The 17,544-nt window shown below is 46.4% G+C and overlaps 1 protein-coding gene across 7 annotated transcripts in view; it reads right to left on the bottom strand.

The window, feature by feature from the left end:
* BCAR3 (BCAR3 adaptor protein, NSP family member) overlaps window positions 1-17,544 on the bottom strand; it is a 153,156-nt gene that overhangs the window by 5,272 nt on the left and 130,340 nt on the right. For all 7 annotated transcript variants that reach the window (XM_029229526.1, XM_029229527.1, XM_029229528.1 and 4 more), the window contains 4 exons: window positions 16,235-16,887; window positions 11,029-11,144; window positions 7,029-7,200; window positions 4,253-4,364 (listed from right to left, as the gene is read on the bottom strand). In XM_029229526.1, the coding sequence (XP_029085359.1) occupies window positions 4,253-4,364; window positions 7,029-7,200; window positions 11,029-11,144; window positions 16,235-16,887 (1,053 nt within the window). The remainder of the gene's footprint in view (window positions 1-4,252; window positions 4,365-7,028; window positions 7,201-11,028; window positions 11,145-16,234; window positions 16,888-17,544) is intronic.

Here is a 17,544-nt window from a genome sequence, read left to right as displayed (position 1 = left end):
GCATCTACTAAGATCAAATTATTTTTAACAAAATTCAACATCCATTTATGATAAAAACTCAACAAAGTGGGAATAAAGGGAATGTACAACAACATAATAAAGGCCATATATAACAAGCCCACAGCTAACATCATAATGATGAAGAGCTAAAAACTTTCCCTCTAAGATCAGGAAAAAAAGGATGACTATTCACGACTTCTATTCAACATAGTATTGGAAGTCCTAGCCAGAGTAATTAGGGAAGAAAAAGAAATAAAACCATCCAAACTGGAAAGGAAGATGTAAAACTATTACTATTTGCAGATGACCTGTTATATATAGAAAACCCTAAAGACTCCACCAAAAAACTGTTAGAATAAAGGAATTCAGTAAAGTTGCAGGATACAAAATATACAAAAACCTGTTGCATTTCCATATGCTAATAACAAACTAACAGAAAAATATTAAGAAAATAATTCCATTTACAATTACATCAAAAAGATCAAAATACCTAGGAATAAATTTAACCAAAGAGATGAAAGACCTGTACACTGAAAACTGTAAGACATTGATGAAAGAAATTGAAGAAGACACAAATGGAAAGATATTGTGCTCCCGGAATGGAAGAATTCATATTGTTAAAATGTCCATACTACCCAAAGTAATCTATAGATTCAGTGCAATCCTTATAAAATTCCAATGGCATTTTTCACAGAAATAGAACAAACACAATCCTAAAATTTATGTGGAACCACAAAAGATGCCAAGGAGCCAAAACAATCTTGAGAAAGAACAAAGCTAGAAGCATGACACTCCCTGATTTCACACTACATTACAAAGCTGTAGTAAAACAGCATGGTATTGGCATAAAAATGGACACATATATCAATGGAACAGAATAGGGAGCCCTGAAACAAAACCACACACATATGGTCAGTCAATTTGTGACAAAGTAGCCAAGAATATACACCGAGGAAAGGACAGTCTCTCCAATAAGTGGTGTTGGGAATACTGGACAGCTACATCAGGGAAGTGCAAATCACAATGAGATATCATCTCACATCTGTTAGAATGGCTGTTATAAAAAAGACAAGAAATAACAAGTTTTAGCAAGGATGCAGAGAAAAGGGAACCCTTGCGCACTGTTGGTGGGGATGTAAATTGGTGCAGCCACTATGGAAAATGGAGGTTCCTCAAAAAGTTAAAAATAGAGCTGTCATATGATTCAGCAATTTCACCTCTGGGTATTTACCTGAATAAAACAAAAACACTAATTTGAAAAGATACATGCACCACTTCCCTGCCCCATTCACTGAAGCATTATTTGTAAAAGCCAAGACATGGAACCAACCTAACTGTCCATCAATGGATGAATGGATAAAGAAGATGTGGACTCATGCTCTTGGACTGGAAGAATTAATATTGTTAAAATGGCCATACTACCCAAAGCAATCTACAGATTTAATGTGATCCCTATAAAATTACCCATGACATTTTTCACAGAACTAGAATAAATAATTGTAAAATTTATATGGAGTCACAAAAGACCCAGAATTGCCACAGCAATCCTGAAGAAAAAGAACAAAGCTGGAGGCATAATCCTCCCAGACTTCAGACAATACTACAAAGCTACATTAATCAGAACAGCATGGTATTGGTATGGAAACAGACATATGGATCAATGGAACAGAATACAGAGCCCAGAAATAAACGCACACACCTATGGTCAATTAATCTTTGACAGTGGAGGCAAGAATATACAATGGAGATAAGACAGTCTCTTCAGCAAGTGGTGGGAAAGCTGGACAGCTACATGCAAATCAATGAACTTAGAACATTCCCTCACAGCATACACAATAACTCAAAATGACTTAAAGACCCAAATATAAGACATGACACCACAAAACTCTGAGAAGAGAAAATAGGCAAAACATTCTCTGGTATAAATCATAGCAATGTTTTCTTAGTCTCCCAAGGCAATAGAAATAAAAGCAAAAATAAACAAATGGGACCTAATCAAACTTATAAACTTTTGCACAGCAAAGGAATCCATAAACAAAATGAAAAGGCAACCAACAGACTGGGAGAAAATATTTGCAAACACTGCAACCAACAAGGGCTTAATTTCTAAAATATACAAACAGCTCATACAACTCAATAACAAAAAAACAAACAACCCAATCAAAAAATGGGCAGAAGACCTAAATAGACATTTCTCCAAAGAAGACATACAGATGGCCAATAGGCACATGAAAAGATGCTCAACGTTGCTAATTATCAGAGAAATGTAAATCAAAACTACAATGAGGTATCACCTCACACTGGTCAGAATGGCTGTCATCAAAAAGTCACAAACAATAAGTGCTGGAGAGGGTGTTGAGAAAAGGGAGCCCTTCTACACGGTTGGAGGAAATGAAAATTAGTGCAACCACTATGGAGAACAGTATGGAGGTTCCTTAAAAAACTAAAAATAGAGTTGCCATATGATCCAGCAATCCCACTCCTGGGCATATATCCAGAGAAAACTCTAATTCGAAAAAATACATGTACCCCAGTGGTCACAGCAGCACTATTTACAACAGCCAAGATATGGAAGCAACCTAAATGTCCGTCGACAGATAAGTAAATAAAGAAGATGTGGTACACACAAACACACACACACACACACACACACACACACACACAATGGAATATTACTCAGCCATAAAAACGAATGAAATAATGCCATCTGCATCAATATGGATGGACACAGAGATTACCATACTTCATAAGTGAAGTGTGTCAAAGACAAATATATGATATTACTTATGTGTGGAATCTAAAAAAAATGATACAAATGAACTTATTTACAGAATGGAAACAGACTCACTGTAATAGAAAACAAATCTATGTTTACCAAAGGGGAAAGAAGGGGAGGGATAAATGAGTTTGGAATTAGCAGATACAAAGTACTATATATAGGGACTTCCCTGGTGGTGCAGTGGTTAAGAATTCGCCTTCCAGTGCAGGGGACACGGGTTTGAACCCTGGTCCGGGAAGATCCTACGTGCCACAGAGCAACTAAGCCCGTGCGCAACTACTGAGCCAGCGCTCTAGAGCCCATGAGCCACAACTACTGAGCCCACATGCCACAACTACTGAAGCCTGTGCTCCACAACAAGAGAAGCCACTGCAATGAGAAGCCCATGTACTGCAAGCAAGAGTAGCCCTGCTCACCACAACTAGGGAAAGCCTGAGTGCAACAATGAATACCCAACACAGCCAAAAAATAAATAAATTTATAAAAAAAAATACTATATATAAAATAGGTAAATAACGTCCTATTTTATAGCATAGGGAACTACATTCAATATCTTGTAATAACCTATAATGAAAAAGAATATGAAAAATGATACATATATATGTATAACTGAATTATTTTGCTGTACATCAGAATCTAACACAACACTGTAAATCAATTATAACTTCAGTAAAAAAAGAAGATGCGTGTGTGTATACACACACACACATACATATATACACAATGGAATATTACTCAGCCATTAAAAAATAATGAATCCTGCCATTTGTAACAACATGAATGCAACTTGAGGGCATTATGTTAAGTGAAATAAGTCAGACAGAAAAAGATAAATACCATATGAGCTCACTTACATGTGATACCTAAAAAAAACAAAAACAAAAACACCCTTTGAGCTCATGGATATAGAGAACAGATTGGTGGTTGCCTGAGTAGGGGTAGGGGGAGAAGTGAAATGGGTGAAGGGGATCAAACGGTACAAATTTCCAGTTATAAAGTGAATAAGTCCTGGGGGATGTAATGTACAGCATGGTGACTATAGTTAATAATACTGTATTGCATATTTGAAAGTAGCTAGCAGAGTGGATCTTGAAAGTTCTCATCAGAAGAAAAAAAACGTTTTGTAACCATGTATGGTAACAGATATTAACTGGTCTTATTGTGATCATTTTGCAACATATACAAATATGAAATCATTACGTTGTACACCTGAAGCTAATATGTTATGTAAATTACACCTCAATTTATAAAGTTAAGCACAAAATAAGGTAACTAGTAGCCTGTGTCTTGTTTTAGCAACTGCAGACCTACAAGCGATGCTGTCATCTGATAAAAGCCTTGGTGACCCATCAACAGTCCTGCAGATAACTGAGAGCCTCATAATATGCCCCGCTAAATGCTTCGATCAAACCAGAACAGATATGACACTGCCAGAGCTGCCACCAGACCCCCTTGTCCTGATCCTGTGCTCACCTCTGCCTTCGTGCAGGATTTTGCTAAAAGGCTTCAGCTGTTTCTCATAGAGGATGGCGGTTTGTGTGTACTGGTGCCGCAGGGCAGTCCACGTTTTTTCTAACCTTGTGATCTGGAAGAAAGAAAGGTGTTATCATTTTGGAAAAGGGTCTTTTTAAAACTACGTTTTTGCTTAAATTTTGGAATGGATGATAGAGGTACATGGTAAAAACTCAAAGCAGTTGAAAGGAGTGTAGAGAGAAAAGCTGATCCCCACCCCGACCCTGCTCCACATTGCTCTAATAACCCATGAGACACACACACCTTTTACAATAAATGTGTATCATACTACACATATTGTCCTGTTCGTCGTCTGGAAATTATTCCGTGTGAGTACATATAGAACAGTCTTGTTCTGTTAAACTTTTGCCTAGTGTTCCATTTATGCATAAACCATAGTTTAACTAGTTTCCTGTAGATAAGCGCTTTAAACATATTTTTCTATTACCAAATATCTGGAGGATAAATTTCCAGAAGTGGAACTACTGGGTTAAAAAATACATCTATTTTGAATTTTGATAGGAGTTGCCAACTGTCCTCCACAGAGGTTATACTGATGTAAGGGTGTAGAATATGACATACAGCATTTTAATGTTACTTGTAAGTAATAAAGTCTGAGACGTGGAAAATTGCCTAGACCATATGATGCCACTACTCATTCCTTTTCATTTCTTTGGGAACAATTTAGTCAAAACCAACATATGCCACTGACTCTGACTGCCCTAGATAAATGGTCCCCCACTCACACCTTCAAGCAAGCCCGTGTCTGACCTTTTCTACATGAAACAAAGAAGGAGGGAAGGGAACTAATATTTATGGAACGAGAGCCAACTCTGTCAGGTATTTGAGGAATTTCATTTAATCCTCACCATGCCCTATGAGGCAGGTATTTTGGCTTCATTTTACAGGTCAGAAAACAAAAGAGATTAGGTAACTTGCTCAAGGTTTCATAGCTGCTAAATGGCGGAGCTGAAATTCATTTCCTTGGGCTCTAAGAGCTCCCTGCGTATTCCAAGAGGAAGGTGAGAAAGGATCACCATCAGCAGATTTGTTGGGAAGGAAAGGATGTGGCTGTTTTTCCTCTGGCCTCCTACCACCCTGCCCTCTCTTCTCTTCCCCCTCCCTGAAGCGTCCGCCTTTCTGAAAGGAGCCCTTGTCTCTGGGCTAGGCCCATCTCCTGGATGCTCCCTCTTGACCCCAGAAGCTGAGAAGAGAAGGAGCAGGTTTAGATGATGGCACGCAGAAATGACGTGACTCCTCTCAGGTTTTTCCTGGGCCTGCCACTCCCCTCCCCAAGCAGGGCCCTGAACACCCTAGAGGACTCTGCCCCCTCATTGCTGAAGTACTCCAGAAGGGAGGAGTCTGATGCTGCTGTGTGGGGGGAGGCAGCCATCTATAAAGGCATGTTTAGGTGCTTTGGGGTAAGTCCCTAATTGCTGAGTTTGATGTCATGGACAGCAACCATGTTAATGCCACAAAACACCCCCTTCACTACTCTCGGAGAAAGCTCTGGGCTGGGGGGCCTATGCATACAGCTAGCCTGTTAGCCCTCAAAATTATAGGCAGTTTTGGATAAGAGGAAATAAATATGATGTAAATTAAAAACACCCAAATGAAAAATTATAACTCCTGTTAGTATAGCAGAAGTCAGTATATCATGAAAATATGGCTGAACTTGCTTATTTCAAATATCACCCCTATACAGTTCCAGTGCATCTAAAGAATTTTGGAAGCTCTTGGTATATTATAATTGGAATTTACCCCTCTCAAAATTTCCTGGTGAAAGCATGAGGTTTTTCAGCTTCTTGTTTGAAAGGTGACCTCGCTTTCGTGCAAGGAAATTATGTTCCTAACATGCCCTGACTTAGCAACAGTGCCCCAGTGGCAGTGGTGGATGTTCAGTGAGCATCCGGCAGGATTTCAGAGACAATCTGTGGCTGTGAAACAGCCAAGCTAAATGAGCTGTGGTTTTGGTGTTAGGGGTTGCACACTGGGCTTGTGGGACTGTGATCTCATACTCGAAGTCGCCGAGTACCTAGGGCTTAACACAACGGAAGTCTGAAAGCTGACTCCTAGCAGTCAAGACAACAGGACCACTTTCCTCTGTGAGGTCCATTTGACTTCAAAGACAGGTTTTCAGTTTTGACCCTCCTCCTAAGAACAGTCTGTCAAAGCAGATAAATTCAAAGTGTCCGATTTCAGAAACTCTGCTTAGAGGGTTATTCAGCAGATGGGCCAGGAATCTGAATTTTTTAACAGCAGAGTCTGTTTTAGGTGATCTGAGGAACATACTTTGAGATAAATCACTCTAGGGATTCTTAGAGATCAGTTCCCCAAACGTCCCAGTTTGTCAGTCATTACCCCAAACTGCCTGCACGTCCGGTGACCCAGACAGAAGCAGTCTCTTTCTTATACAACACACCCAAGCCAGACGTGATCATCCTAACTGGTCCTTCAGGAATATCTATAGTTCCTGAGGATGACTCTTCTTATCGTATATCAAAGAGAAAGTGTAGGTTGTCAGCAATTATCTGCTGTTTTTAAAAACAGAGCCAAAATACTTGGGACACTGCTCTTGTTTGCCCCCTAATTAAAGCAGCTTTCACTAAGATACGATTTACCTTTTGAGGTTAATAAAAATCATCTGTGATTTGCTAAGCATGGGCTTGCAGACCACTTTGCAGAACATTAAGTGCACGCAGGCCCATAGGGCCGCACAAAGCAAGTGAGAATTTACCTGCGGCATTTCCAAGGCCTTCATGATGGCCGAGAAAGAATAGAGGTCCCCCATGGAGTCTTTCAGCTCCACTGCCACCTGGATGATCCTATTGAGGGTGGCTGCTCTGTCCTCCAAAGTGCCCGTGCAGCCCAGAATGTCCACTGCAATGCCGATGGCCATCGTGTTGTGTCTGAGAGGGAGGAAGACAGCAGTCAGGCCCAGGGCCAACAGGACTAAGAGGAAACGAAACCAAATTGGCCAGGGAAAGGACTGGCTTTCCACCGTTTGCTGCTATCGCCCTGAGATGTACTGGCAGCTCAGCCGGTTTGGTTGCTGATTTCAACAGAGAGATCGCCCCCATCAGGTTGACTGCAGCAGGGCCCCGGGGAGGCCTCAGTGGGTGTCCTATGGAGAGTCAAAAAGGACAGATGCCCCAGCACAGGGCTGTTCAGCCCTGGAGCAGGGGATGTGAAGAGGGCCCTCCTGGGGTGAAGCTGCTCAAAAGTGCAAGTGGCTCCTTGTACCTTCCACCATGACAGGTCTGCGGAGACGCCACGTCCCCCAACACACTGGGGAATCCTTTCCTCAGGGAAGCCCTGGGCCACCTCCACTGAGCCCCCTGGACTGGGGGATGCAAGGGACAGAAAAATGAGAGAACATGCTAGATTCAGGAAGACGACATGGATGTCAGAACAAAGAAAGAAATGAGGAGCAAAGAACAGAGTGTCTGTGGCTCCGGTCAAGGGGCCAGAAAGGGAATGGAGATGTGGACAAAGACTCAACAGTGGACCAGCAGGACATCCCTGTAAGGTCAGACCTAATAAAATTGAAATCTTGTATCTGCCAACAATCCTCCCTTTTCTCATCCTGAACTACACAGGTCAACCTCGCAGACCCAAAACAGGAAGCAGAATGGTCTTTTGTCTACAGACAATGGGACCAATATGAATGGGGTCGCAGAGAGGTCTCCTTCCTGGTGGCAGCAGCACAGCCTGTAAACCCGCCTCTCCTTCCTCCTGTGGACCAGGAGTTCCTGCCTTGGGCCAGAGTAGCCTCAGGTAAATTTCTCCAGGCGCTGGTACAGTGCTGGAGGTGAAGTCCTGATTCAAAGCGATAGTCGAAACAATAAGACTTTGCCTTTGAAACTGGGCCACCTTGTCCTGAAAGTTCACAGCTAAGGATGTTACTCCAAGACCATGCTTCTCTCTGTGCCCACGTGTGCTGGTGTCCCTCTCACTCTTCTAGAGCAAAGAGAGGTGTGATTCATCTAGTGCTTAGCATTACTAGTTTCTCTAATGATTGTTAAATCAGTGACGGGCTCTGCTGTCTGTGAGTGTTTGCACATGTGGGTATGCAGTGTGCTTGCTCTGAGTGTGACCTTAGGCCGTTACCTGACTGCTCTACTCCCCCATTTCCTCATCTCTAAAATGGGAACAAGGGTTGTCGGGAGAAAGACTGTGTGTGTGTGTAAAGATAATTAAAGCGCCTGGCACCACAGCACCCAGCAAATAGTAGTTACTAAAATTGTATCTATATGTGCATCTCTCCCTCTGTATCTTGGTCCCTTTTGCCTGTTGGCCTCTCTTTCCTTTTTCTTTATCTTTTGTGCTGATTTCCTATCTTTCCTAATTAATGGATCCTAAAATAGGCTTAAAGTATATTTTTATCATCTGTTGTACTTATTGAAGAGTTTTGTTACCCATTTGCAAACTGTTAAGGTTGAGCCAAACATTTTAGATGTTTAGTAGTAAACTAACTTCCCATGTTGCCTTCAACTGATTCTTTAATTCAGTGTTTTTTCCTATGTTTTAATGGCCCTTAATAAAAGACAGGCTCTCTGCTTCTTTAAGACGTGGCATTATATCAACAGCTATTTGCGTAATTATATCCATTCGTTTAACCAACATTTGCCTCAAGCCTCCTGCACACACCACCACGAGGAAACCGGCTCAGCAAGGCGGCCCTACAGCAGAAGCTCCCGGGGTCGGCAGGGGGAGTAGCTCCCGGGGTCGGCAGGGGGAGGCACTAAACGTTATACGAAGGATATCTCTGCTTGCTAGGCTTGGAATGGGTGAAGTGGTAAGTTTAAAATGAAGGGTAGTTTGTATTCAGTTCTCAAACACAATAATGTCATTTGATCCTGCAGGACTGCTACAACCTTGGCCTTTATTTAGTAAACACACTGTAATGGAGAAAACAGCTCTCCAAGCCCTAGCAGGTAGATCCCACAGGTCAGCCCTGAACAGGCAACAAGCCAAGGAGCCAGACCCCAGGCAGGCAGCAATCAGGAGAAAGAGGAAACGGATGTAGACAAGAGTGGAAGTCAGAAAATAGCCCAGAGAGAAGCCTCAAGCCTGCTGACCTCAGCCTGGGCCTAGAATCCATGCCCAACACACCTAATGACACTGATAAAATAAGGCCTGCAACTGGGGAGTTTTCAGGCTGAAATGTATTACATGAGAAACTGGGACGCATGGCAGCACAGCTGTCTCTGTGGAAATGATGACCACCGGACCCAGACCAGGAAGGAGGGAAAGTTAGTGGAAATGAGAAGCCAGGCCCCTGCGGCATGGGGAGGGAGGAGGACGCCTGGAGAGCGGAGCTAGCATCTAGAACAGTCTGAGCAGGGAAAGTAGGGAAATTCGGAAGTCGGACCTACAATTGCCCAAAGACACTGAACAACAGGCCAACAAGCACCCACCCTGGCCTCTGATCAAAGGCATCAGGGGCCATTTCCTGTCCTCCTGCCTCCCAGAAGTCTTCCATTTGGTACTCTCGATGTTTCCTACGGGATGCATCTGTGGCTGTGAAGCCAAGGCAATAGCAGTATTGGAGCCATTTTATCTGCTTCATAGTCAGGTAACCTTGAAAGCAGCTGTTATCGACCCTCCCAGGCTATTTAAAATACATTGTTCACTTTCTAGGGGCTGACAGCCTAGGACTGCACTGTCCACTAGCCACGTGTGGCTACTTACACTTAAAATAGTACACAGTAAAATAAAACACTGCATCCTTCAGTTGCCACATTTCAGGTGCCCGGTAGCAACATGTGGCTAGTGGCTGCTGTAATGAGATTTCTGCCATCACAGAGAGCTGCTGTACTGGACAGCGCTGTGACCCAGAACATCACGGAAAGCCATGGGCAGGGGATGACGGCACTCAGGCCCCCGGCCCCTGAATCACCCCTGCCCTCTTCTCACAAAAAGCCAGGGCCCTGGCTGTCCATTAAAGACCACATGTGTGTTGTGGCAATTGGGAACCTGGTTGGAGAAGCAGAAAACTTAAGATAACAAGATAGTCTCACACACAAAAAACTATCTTTTCTTTTGTGTCGAAAAGGCCAACTTCTGTGGTAATATGAGAATCTAGTCTAGTGCTTCTTTTCTTAAAAACGTGCCTCACTACTTCTATCTTTCTAATTTCTCAATATCCGATGTTCAAGTGAGTGGGTTTTAATGGACAGCCAGGGCCCTGGCTTTTTGTGAGAAGAGGGCAGTGATGCTTCAGAGGCCGGGGGCCCGAGTTCCGTCATCCCCTGACCTCTGATCCCCCATCTGCCCTCCCTTCAGAGAAAACATTGTTCAGACTCTGTTCTTCCCAACTTCCCCACAAACTCCCACTTAATTCCTAAAGCAGTCTTGAACTCCGGAGACAAGGGGGCCGCAGCTCAGTGGGCCGGGCTGGAGGTGGTATGGCGTCCGTGCTCCGCCTGCCTGCAGTACTGCTCCCACCCCAGGCTGGCAGGGGCCGTGGTGAGCTGTGCTCCCAGGCGGGTCGTCTGTCCGCTCCTCCACCTGCTCCTGGAGCAGGGACGGGAACGTGCTCTCTGTTCCCTGACTTCCTCTTTGCTGTCTCTTTGAGCTTCTCCAGGAATTCTCTGGCTACGGCTTCTGGGCCACCCGCGCTCAAGCGAGGCAGAACTGGGGTGGTGGGTGCCTGGCCTCTCCCAGCTCTGAAACCTGTGGCTCTGCAGCCTGTGGAGTTGAAAGTACCATAAATGCAGAGCAGCACCGCTCACCTTTCGATGATGTCCAGGCGCAGCTGGTGGCCATAAGGCAAGGTGATGAGCTCCAGCCCTGAGCTCATGCCCATGTTCTTCCTCATCTCTTCAGAGACTTCAAGTATCCTCGCGACCTGTCAAGAACACAGGTTGAAATGAACTGGACCAGGACGTGGGCTTGCTGCAAATACGAATTTATCACATGGAAAGAAATACACTCAACTGGAACAGTGTGGATGCACTTGACTTGTTGCATTTCTTTTTAAGCAGTGGCATCTTAGGATACAGTTTTAATATATTTGGAGGATTTTAATACACATACTGGAATGTAAAACCTGGGAGGAAAGCACCTAGATTGGTCTGCAAACTCTGCAGATTTGGTGTTTCTGCCTGGTCAGAGAATGGTACAGTTCTTCAAGCTTTTGTCTAACACAGGCTGGATCCTGCTGTGATGTTTTGCTGCCAACAGCAGGGCTGTGGGTGCGCACAGCAAACGGATCCCCTGCAGTGGAAAAGCAGAGCTGCGTCCAAATGCTGCTCTGCTGCAGGCTCTGCCGTTCATGTTCTCACTTAACGGCAGGGCTGGCTCCTATTACCCTTAATTACACCTCTCCTGGGCTCAGGAAACACAGTGTACGTCTGGAAACCATTAGAAACGTGTATAGCGATTTGAAACCCGAGGCCTCAAACACACCCATTTCTCCCCCCCACCACCCCGAGAGGTCTTCCTTAAAGGAAGTCTGGTTCGTTTGTCCCAGCCAGCTCTCCCCATCTCAATTCTAGTGTGTGATCACAGCTTATTGGAATCAGGTATTAGTTGACCACTTAGGGTTATTACATGCTACCTCCAAATACTACAACTGAGTTAGGCCGTCTCTAAAACGGGGCTGGTGACACTCACAGAGCACTGATGTACTAACAGTGCAACTAGCAGATACAGTGGGTCAAACCAACCCTGGACACGCGGCAGGCGCGGGACAACCCCTCTCCTTGAGCCAGTGTTGTCCTCAACTATAATTATCCCAGGTATATGAACAGTCCAAGTGTCTTCATAACAGGCCACGAAAAACATCTGGAAGTTCAGCTGATACTATTAACTTTGACCCTTAACTTCTGTGGCTGAGCAGAGGCACCACTGTCAGCCCCGGGGATGAACTGTCCAGCACAGACTCCAGAATAGGATGCAGGATTCATACTCTGCTCTCTGGGCCTCAGTTTCCCCTTCTCTAACACAACGGCTAAGTTCACCTTTCTCAAAGACTTTGCCAAGGATCAAACGGCCCTAAAACCCCAGCTATTTAAAAAAGTCAAGCTGTGAATCGTTGGCCATGTGGAAGGGGGAAGAATTCTGGCCAGATCTCTGGAAAGAGATTTATACCTTGACCATGACAAGACAGCCCTGATGCACACCCCGGCCACCTGCAATCACACACATTTTGCTTGCTTGTTTAGACACCTGTCCTGCCAGAGGCTCCAAACCCAACACATCCAATTCATGCACACTCTGTGTAACAAGAGTCAAAGGCTTGTCATTGACTCAGTTTTATTCTGGAAGCTGTTTTCCTTTCCAGTCTGTTTTCCTTTAGTGTAAACGTGCAATCCCCTGGTCACTTTCCTGACGTACTACCAGGAAATGCTGACACCTGCTTGCCCCAAGGCTGAGCTATGGAACAAGGGCGTCGTGAGGTCACAGTGCAGAGCCTGGATTAGGTCTCCTGGAAAAGCCTGGGGCCGTGCAGCTCAGAGATGCAGAGGAGGGATGAACACTTGTAGAGGATTTACTATGAGCTGGACCCGGCAGTGCAGGGTGACATCAATACCCCACGATGAGTTATTCTAGCCACCCTCTGCTCTTCTGATCTCAGCCATCCTAGCTTTGCAGGATCTCAGAACTCTGCTGGATCCTTATCCCATTGCCTCGGGAGTTGCTGCAGTGACCCAGGGGAGCCCTGAGAGGGGCCTGGCCCTGCTCTCCTCCCAGCTGCCAGGGACCTTCTCCATAGAAATGAGATTGCCTGGCTCCACTATCCGTGTCTGTTGTCCTCTGCAGAGGACTCTGATTTGCACTGTGCTCTTACGGGCCTGTCTCCCTCACTGAACTGCAAAGTTCTTTGAAGGCAGCAACCTGGCACGAGCCCAAAAGTAGACTTAAAAACAAGAAGGAAAGACCCCAGGCCCTCCCCCAGCTGACCCCATGTGCCCTTCACCACCCACACAGGGTGAATCCTCCATAAACCAACCCCTCCCCCCACAGCTTTTGCCCTCTGAGTCTCCGCACGTGTGTGTTGCCTGCCACCTGGAAGATGCCTTTTGTGTTCTTCATCAGGCCAACTCCTATTCAGCCTTCAAAACTCATCTCAGACATCTCCACCCTGATTGCCTCCCTCCCCTATGTTTAAGACCCTACCTCAGAGGCCCTGCAGGTCCTGTGCTTTTCCCTGCAGAGCATTTCCCACCTGGGCTGTGGTCTGAATTTCTGTGTCACTGTCGCTCCTGCCTCTCCCACCATGACCTGGCCTGGCTTGGCCCACGGTTGGTGCTCAACCAAGGCTCAGTACAGAACACTAGTGAACACTTACTTAGCTTCACTCTGGGGCAGGCATGGTATGAGGGCTTTGGTATTCACAACCACCTGGGCTATGGCATTGTTCTCCTTTTAGAGACACCGAGAGGCAGGGGGAGGTGGCATTAGACTCAGGCAGTTCATCCCCAGAGGCCAGGCCCTTGACCGCTGGGCCTCCCTTCTAGCTTCTACAGAGCCCAGCAGGTGAGTGAGGCCAAGGCGGCGCCCCTTTGCAGGGTGGGAGGGGCTCAGCCTGGGGAGGGGCTCACACTGCTGGGCAGGCAGCCTCCAGGCGCTCAGGGCCATCCACCTGTCCTGACACCCCAGGCTCTGTGCACAGGTGGGAACCAGCACTTGGGCCCCAGATGCTGCCCAGCGCCTGCTCTCGGCTTCTGGTGGCCCCATCTGGTTGCATTTAGAGTCAGTAACAACAGCCTTTGTTTTGTTTCCCTCTTACAGACATTAGTTGTGCGTGATTTGTTGGCAAAGCCCTGAAGTCAGTGGTTCAGGAAGAGAATAAGGAAATGGCAGGGGACTCTGGAGGGAGGAAGGAGGACTTAACAGCCTGCCCTTGGGGGCTGGGAACAGGGGTCAGTCAGGGGGCTCCTGCTCAGGTCTCTGCCTCGCTGCTTGGGGGATCTGTCCAGCCCCTCTTCCAGGGGTGCCTGAAGGCAGACAGGGGAGTGGGACCCTCACCAGGAGGACAAAATGCAAACAGAGAAACAGAACAAGAAGGAGGGCAGGCTGCACATTCCTTCAGTTGAGAACAGACTTCCAAGGCAGTGGGAAGGTTCCAGACTCTCCTGCAAAGGGTGGTCAGGCATCTCACCTCCTCCTAGACTACCACCAAGCCCCGCCTGAGGCCACAACAGGGAAGGATTCATTTCCTCCTGGAAATTAGGCTGTTCTGTAAACCCGGACCCATGGTCCCACAAAGAGCTTCCTCCATGGAGAACCCAGACAGGTTCACGCCAGGCTCCTGGGCTATTGGTGTGGTTCTGCTCTCAGATCCAGGGCCCAGGATGAGAGCTACTTACTGGAACAGGAGACCTAAATCCTCTTCCTGCCCAAACAGGTTTAGCTCACATTAAAGTGAGGTAAGGTCTTAACAAGGCAAATTATCTGACCGCTTGGGGCACTGCCCAAGGACACCCAGCCAACCACGGGAACAGCCCTTGTTCTTCCAACACAGCCCCTTTCCTGGCAGCCCCCCAGACTGTTCACCCCAGAGCAGCCAGCACCTGCTTAACGGTCCTCATTAAGGAACATTGGGAGGCCCTCTGCGCCTCCGTGAGCTTCAATCAACTGAGGAACTCACTGGGGGAGTACTCGGAGATTAGATTTCCTGCCATGATTCATGACCCAGGAAATTTATTTAGGAAAACCCAATTCCTCAATAAGCCCTGATCTTTAAAGCTAATTGACTCCACTGAGCTACAAATGAAAAAGGACTTTAAATCTCTCTAAGTCCTTATCTGTTGCTCAAATGAAGGGATCTGTTTCCTTATACTGAGGCATGGGCTAAGCACACCCCAGCCTTAAACACCTACTTTCTAGAAATTTCTCTCTGAAGGATGAGGTTGTCTTGGGGCCAGCTATGAACAAAAGCCACCCATATCTAAAAGAAATGCTTCCTATCAAAAATGATGATGATGTAAACACAGATTTATGTAGTCACATGGAAACATAGTCATGACATGTTGTTCGATGGAAGACAAAAAGGGTTTGGAATGGTATATATAGACCTGTGCCATTTCTGTGGTAAACAAATAGATATGCATGCAATTATTATTTACATGTACCTATTTGCAGAATAAATGTTAACAACAGTGATCACCAAGAAGCTGGATTTTGTGTGACTTTTATTTTTTCTTTTCTCTTAATCTGTATTGTATAATTTTTCTAAAATTGTATCTTATAATTGTATTTTATAATTTTTCTAAATTGAGCAAGTAACTTTAAAAATGTTTATCCTGGGGCTTCCCTGGTGGCGCAGTGGTTGAGAGCTCACCTGCCGATGCAGGGGACACGGGTTCGTGCCCCGGTCCGGGAAGATCCCACATGCCGCGGAGCGGCTGGGCCCGTGAGCCATGGCCTCTGAGCCTGCGCGTCCGGAGCCTGTGCTCCGCAACGCGAGAGGCCACAACAGTGGGAGGCCCGTGTACCGCAAAAAAAAAAAAAAAAAAAGTTTATCCTAAATACCATTTTTGTAACAATAAAACAAATATATAATGTACATATGTAGCATGTACAATGAAAATAAAAACAGCCAAGGCTCTGCTACTCCAGAAACTACATTTTCATCTACAATCTACTCTTCTTTGGACTTGACTTCACCAGTTCTGATGGAGTTGAGGCTGTGGGAGAACTTGAAAATCTATGCCAGCTGGGAGAAGGACACAGCAGGGGTGGGAGAGGGAAGGCATGGCCCTGGGTAGCAGCCTGTGTCCCTCTGTCTCAGGTGAATTGTACAAGCTTCCTGCCTGGGCAAGGGTTGTCCCGGTCTGTAGTCCCCACCCCTTAAATAAATCCCCACACCCAGGTTATCATCTGAGTTTTCCTGTGAGCAAAGCAGTCACAAGGTAAGGCAAAATGAGGCCCAGATAGATCCCCCTTCCAAACATTCGGAAGTCTGACCAAACCCACCCGCCGGGCACCTACCTTGCAGTCCATGCTCAGCATGTGCTGGGCGATGACCTTGGGGTCGTTGTTGGTGAACAGTTCTTTCGCACGCTTCAGCATCGCGGTTTCCAGGGGCTTGTTCTCAGGAGGAAGGAGCTTCGACTCAAGGTCGTTGGGCTTGAAGGAGGAGGCAGTCTCCAGGAGGGGTGTCACGAATGTACCCTCGTCCTCCTGCCCCTTGTCCCTCTGGGTCGGCAGCGGCTCCCAAGGCTTTGCCCCGTCAACGTCATCAAGGATCAAGTAGCTGGTGTCAGAGTTCCGGGCAGCCGGTCCGCCGTTCTGCTTGGCGGTCAGCAGGTCCACGTAGCTGTCCTGGGCACAGAAGTGCGGCCGTGCTGCCCCATCGCAGCCTGCGGCCAAGGCTGGGTTCAGTTCGCAGTAGTTGGCCTCTGAGTTGAGCCAGGTGGACGGAGACCGGGGAGCCTTGAGCATGGGCGCTTTGCAGGGCTTGGGGGGCGGTTTGGGGCATAGCTGGCTGTCTGAGCCCCTCAGCACCCCCCCTGCCCTAGCGTCCGAGGAGACCCTCCGAACCACTGCTGGGCTCAGGGTGGGCTCACTGCCGGTCCTAAAAACCGGTGAGTTTGGGCAGGGTCTTGTGCCCACACCTGGGGACTGAGGGGGCAGCTTACCACCTGTGGAGGATAAGAGAGGGTCAGAAAAAGCTCAGCTGTGCGAAGAACATGAAACGGACAAAACTAGAGTGACAGCTCCAGGCCCTCAATTCAGGCCCTAGGATTTTGATTTTCACCCACAAAAGATAAGTCAGTATGACCACCGCAGGCCCGGTCTAGAGCAGTCTAGAGCAGTCTAGAGCATGTCAAGGGCTAAGATGGCCCCACCCCACTTCTGGGGGAATTCTAAATCCCAGCGACCACCGACAGCTGGGCAGCAATGTCATTTTACGGTCACAGAAGGTTAGTACAGTCAGAACAGGGAACTACATTGAGCTTGGAGGGCAGTGAGTAATCTAACCTTGCCCTAAAAAACACAAGTCTTTAGCCACATAGCATAAAGGGGGGCCCTGATTCACTCTCAAAGCCAGGGTGGATCCCAGCCAGCTTTAAGAAAGAGACAGAGACACACGGGGAAGGGAGGAAAAGACACTGAGATAACCCACATCCAAGCGGTTTACAAAGGGGCAGCAGGAAAATCAACTTGTGGTTCCCCAAGGAAGGTCAGTTACAAAAATAATGAAAAACAATCCTGTCACCTATTAAGATAATTGCTTACTTGATTTCCCCACATTCCATACCATCTCACTCTTCTGGTTGTGGCAGGAGAATGGAGAG

This window comes from Monodon monoceros, unplaced genomic scaffold (genome assembly GCF_005190385.1).
Source record: "Monodon monoceros isolate NGI ecotype Baffin Bay Population unplaced genomic scaffold, NGI_Narwhal_1 Super_Scaffold_18, whole genome shotgun sequence".
Classification (NCBI taxonomy): Eukaryota; Metazoa; Chordata; class Mammalia; order Artiodactyla; family Monodontidae; genus Monodon; species Monodon monoceros.
The sequence above is the reverse complement of the archived record's forward strand: the minus strand, read 5'-3'. Positions and strand labels throughout refer to the sequence as shown.